The sequence below is a fragment of the Saccostrea cucullata genome, unplaced genomic scaffold, assembly GCF_032062105.1.
Source record: "Saccostrea cucullata isolate Sc308-1 unplaced genomic scaffold, CSIRO_AGI_Scuc_v1 ctg5015, whole genome shotgun sequence".
Lineage (NCBI taxonomy): Eukaryota > Metazoa > Mollusca > Bivalvia > Ostreida > Ostreidae > Saccostrea > Saccostrea cuccullata.
In genome coordinates, this window is record NW_026923186.1 from 181,809 (window position 1) to 184,765 (window position 2,957).

At 30.8% G+C, this 2,957-nt stretch overlaps 1 protein-coding gene across 1 annotated transcript; it reads right to left on the bottom strand.

Annotated features, from left to right (window-relative positions):
- Nucleotides 1–685: 685 nt before the first annotated feature.
- LOC134263385 (complement C1q-like protein 3) lies at nucleotides 686–2,724 on the bottom strand. The gene is made up of 2 exons (XM_062745713.1): nucleotides 2,535–2,724; nucleotides 686–1,101 (listed from the first exon to the last, which is right to left on the bottom strand). Exons 1-2 carry the CDS (start codon nucleotides 2,722–2,724, stop codon nucleotides 686–688), a joined length of 606 nt encoding a protein of 201 aa, XP_062601697.1.
- Between the last annotated feature and the right edge of the window lie 233 nt (nucleotides 2,725–2,957).

Sequence of the window (2,957 nt, forward strand, 5' to 3'; positions counted from 1 at the left end):
ACTTAAAGTTTCTTCTATGTACTTCAGTTATTTTACAATGCATAGTGTATAAAGATTTTCCTATAAATGCAAAACGCCATAAATCAGTTCTAATTTCATATCATGTTAAATAAATACTGACATCTACGGTTAGATTAAAAGAACCACAATTTATATAAATATGTAATTTTAAAATGCTTTTATGAAATTTTTTTTTTTACTTTTTATAAGACCTTTTTGGGAACTTCGAAGAACCTTGAAGCAAATTGAGAGGTATAAAATGAAAATTGTTGCATGGAAAGATCAAATTTTCAAGCTTCATTTTGAGACTTTTCGAATTAAATTATAAATTAAAGAGTTATTTTCCCTGGCTGTGGATCAGACTATCTTAAAAGGCTTCAATGGATGTCTTCAGTACATGAATATTTTATATAAAGTGACTAGTATGAGTATTTTATGACCCATGGGCATTTATTTTGACAAACGTTTCACCTTTCATTGAAGTGGTAATTCAAAATCTTTCCATAAAGTCCTGCTATACCTTCATGCTAAGTATCATGAAATAGCTGGTGTATTTGATGCACTTTGATTTTAGAGAATTAAAAACGCATGAATGAGAAAGAAAATATGCAACATTTTCACAATATTATATTTATTTTTATCAAATTTGACTCTATAAACTCTTCTCTTTATTTGTTGCTCTTGGCTACTCTAAATACAGCAGAGTTCCAGCAAATCCTGAGTGTCCACTTTCATATACTTCAATGCTTTTACCAAATCCTTCATTATCTACTTTGACATGATCACCACGCTTCAGTTTCACTATCACTGTTCTGCTTGATAGCCCCCAACGTTTCTTCTCATGAATAGCCCCATACACTGTCGCTACAGTTTGTTTGTTAACCTTTATGGCAAGCCAGGTTTCAACATTGGAAAGAGTATCAACAACGAACATGTACGTTCCCGCCACTGGACACACGAATACTCCCGTTCTATCATCATATCCATTACCATCGTTTGTCAGAATCCCATAATATTTAACAGTGTGTCCTTGTCCAACAGTTAGTCGTTTGGCCTTAACATAAGCGTAGAAACTTATTCCTCGAGTTACTTTTGAAGATCCTGAAAATGTAGTTTTTAGATAAAATATATTTTAAAAAACTTTTTAAAAGTATATCAGTAAAGTGTCTACGGTTTTTATTTTTTTATTCATCGATGCTTATTACCAAATCAACTGTATTAAAAATTTCTGATTTTGGTCGTCTTTATGACATTGGCCCTACGTTGCCTGATCCTTGTTAACATTTTTTTTTTGGAAGAAAGGGGGGCTCACATAATGTTGCATTAAATATGCCTTTTGATTAGAGAATACGCTATATTGTAAATTGATCTTGAACATACTTTAGCCTTAGTGTTTATTTTTTTCTAAGTTAAATATTTTGCATGCAACAATTCATCTCTAAAATCTCTGTGCATTCTTCTTACTTTGACTTTACATTTCGTGGTTTTCTTCTTCAACTTATTTATTAACATTATTATTTATATATTTCAATTTCTGTATAAAGGTATCTCGTAGAAAATACTGTCTGACATCACCCAAATATTATTTACATTTGAAGAATCATACAGAAATCTTATTTTGACAAAGATTTTTCCGTCAATTATTTTCAATCATGTACTTATAGATTCATCTTAGAACATCTAAACATTGAATGGATAAGAAATCTTGACTTTTAAAATAAGAGGACCTTGTTTTTCCTTTATTTAGATTAACTCTTATCCCTACATGTATAATTGATTTTATTGCATTTTATAGTTCTTTCATAGGATAATATTTACATTCAGTGTAATTTTCCTAATGAAATCCATTAGAAATCCACGACGTTCAAATTTCTATAACACACGAGAAACCTTGTCACCGCGCGTTAGAATACACAGTAGGAACTATAATGTATTTCAATACTCTAGGAACACAAAAATGTCAAATGTTTTACTTCAATTTAATGGAAAAACTATAATCCTGAAAAAATAACGTAAAAATTAACGTAATGTGCGTTAAGAATTAATTTGTCAATTTTTTCCTCGCAATGTTTGTTTGCGTTATTTAACTTTGCAACGTCATTTACGGCTCTTACATTTATTAACCACAGCAGTTTTGAAGGGCGTTAAATTCACATTTAAGATTAACAAAATAACCAAATATGAAGAAGGAAAATTAGAAAATGTAAACATAAACATTGAATTCATATTTTTGGATGTCTTCGGCCCTAAAACACACCTGGCCGTGCCAACAAATTGAATACCGCACGTTAGCTTAAATGAATTAATTTTCCTAACTTTTTATTATAGCAAAGAGCAATATGATAATACTCAGATTTCTGTAATCTTTCAAATTCCATAGGACAGCGTTTTTCGACATTAAATTACAACCAAACTTAAAACTGTCAAATTGTCCTTCGTTTCTGCTTGAAATATATATTTAAGTCATGTTGAACTTTCTTATACAGTAAAAGCTTTTAAATACTCGAATATTGATTTTTTTAATGTACATCTACCTGATGTTGAGAGTTTGACCAGTTCCTTTAGAGCTGTAGAGTCCAGTGTAACTGTAGCCTTAGCATTACTGTAGATCAAGGACTTTATGGAGTCAAGCTTTGTCCGTGTGTCTAACTGTGTCCCTCCTGACACAGGGTGATAATTATTCAGCAAATGTAGTATCAACATCACTACGTGAAGATATGTCATTTTGTGTTGATTTTTTCAAACGATATTCAAAGAGAAATAGAGATAACATATAAAACCCCAGTGACTATTTATATGATACATGTAAGACATACATCTGTGACAGTTAAAGATCATGCAATAAGTTCATCAAAGTATCATATCTCTTGTAGCGTAATGATTTTTTGCTTTATATTTTTGCTGTCACAATTATTTCACCTTAAGTTTACTATCTGGGTTATGGAGTCATGGAGTCA

Coding starts and splice junctions, on each gene's coding strand:
- LOC134263385 (XM_062745713.1), bottom strand. CDS start 2,724: ATGACATATCTTCACGTAGTGATGTTGATACTACATTTGCTGAATAAT. Junction 1,102..2,534: donor GGTCAAACTCTCAACATCAG/GTAGATGTACAT, acceptor CTACATTTTCAG/GATCTTCAAAAGTAACTCGA.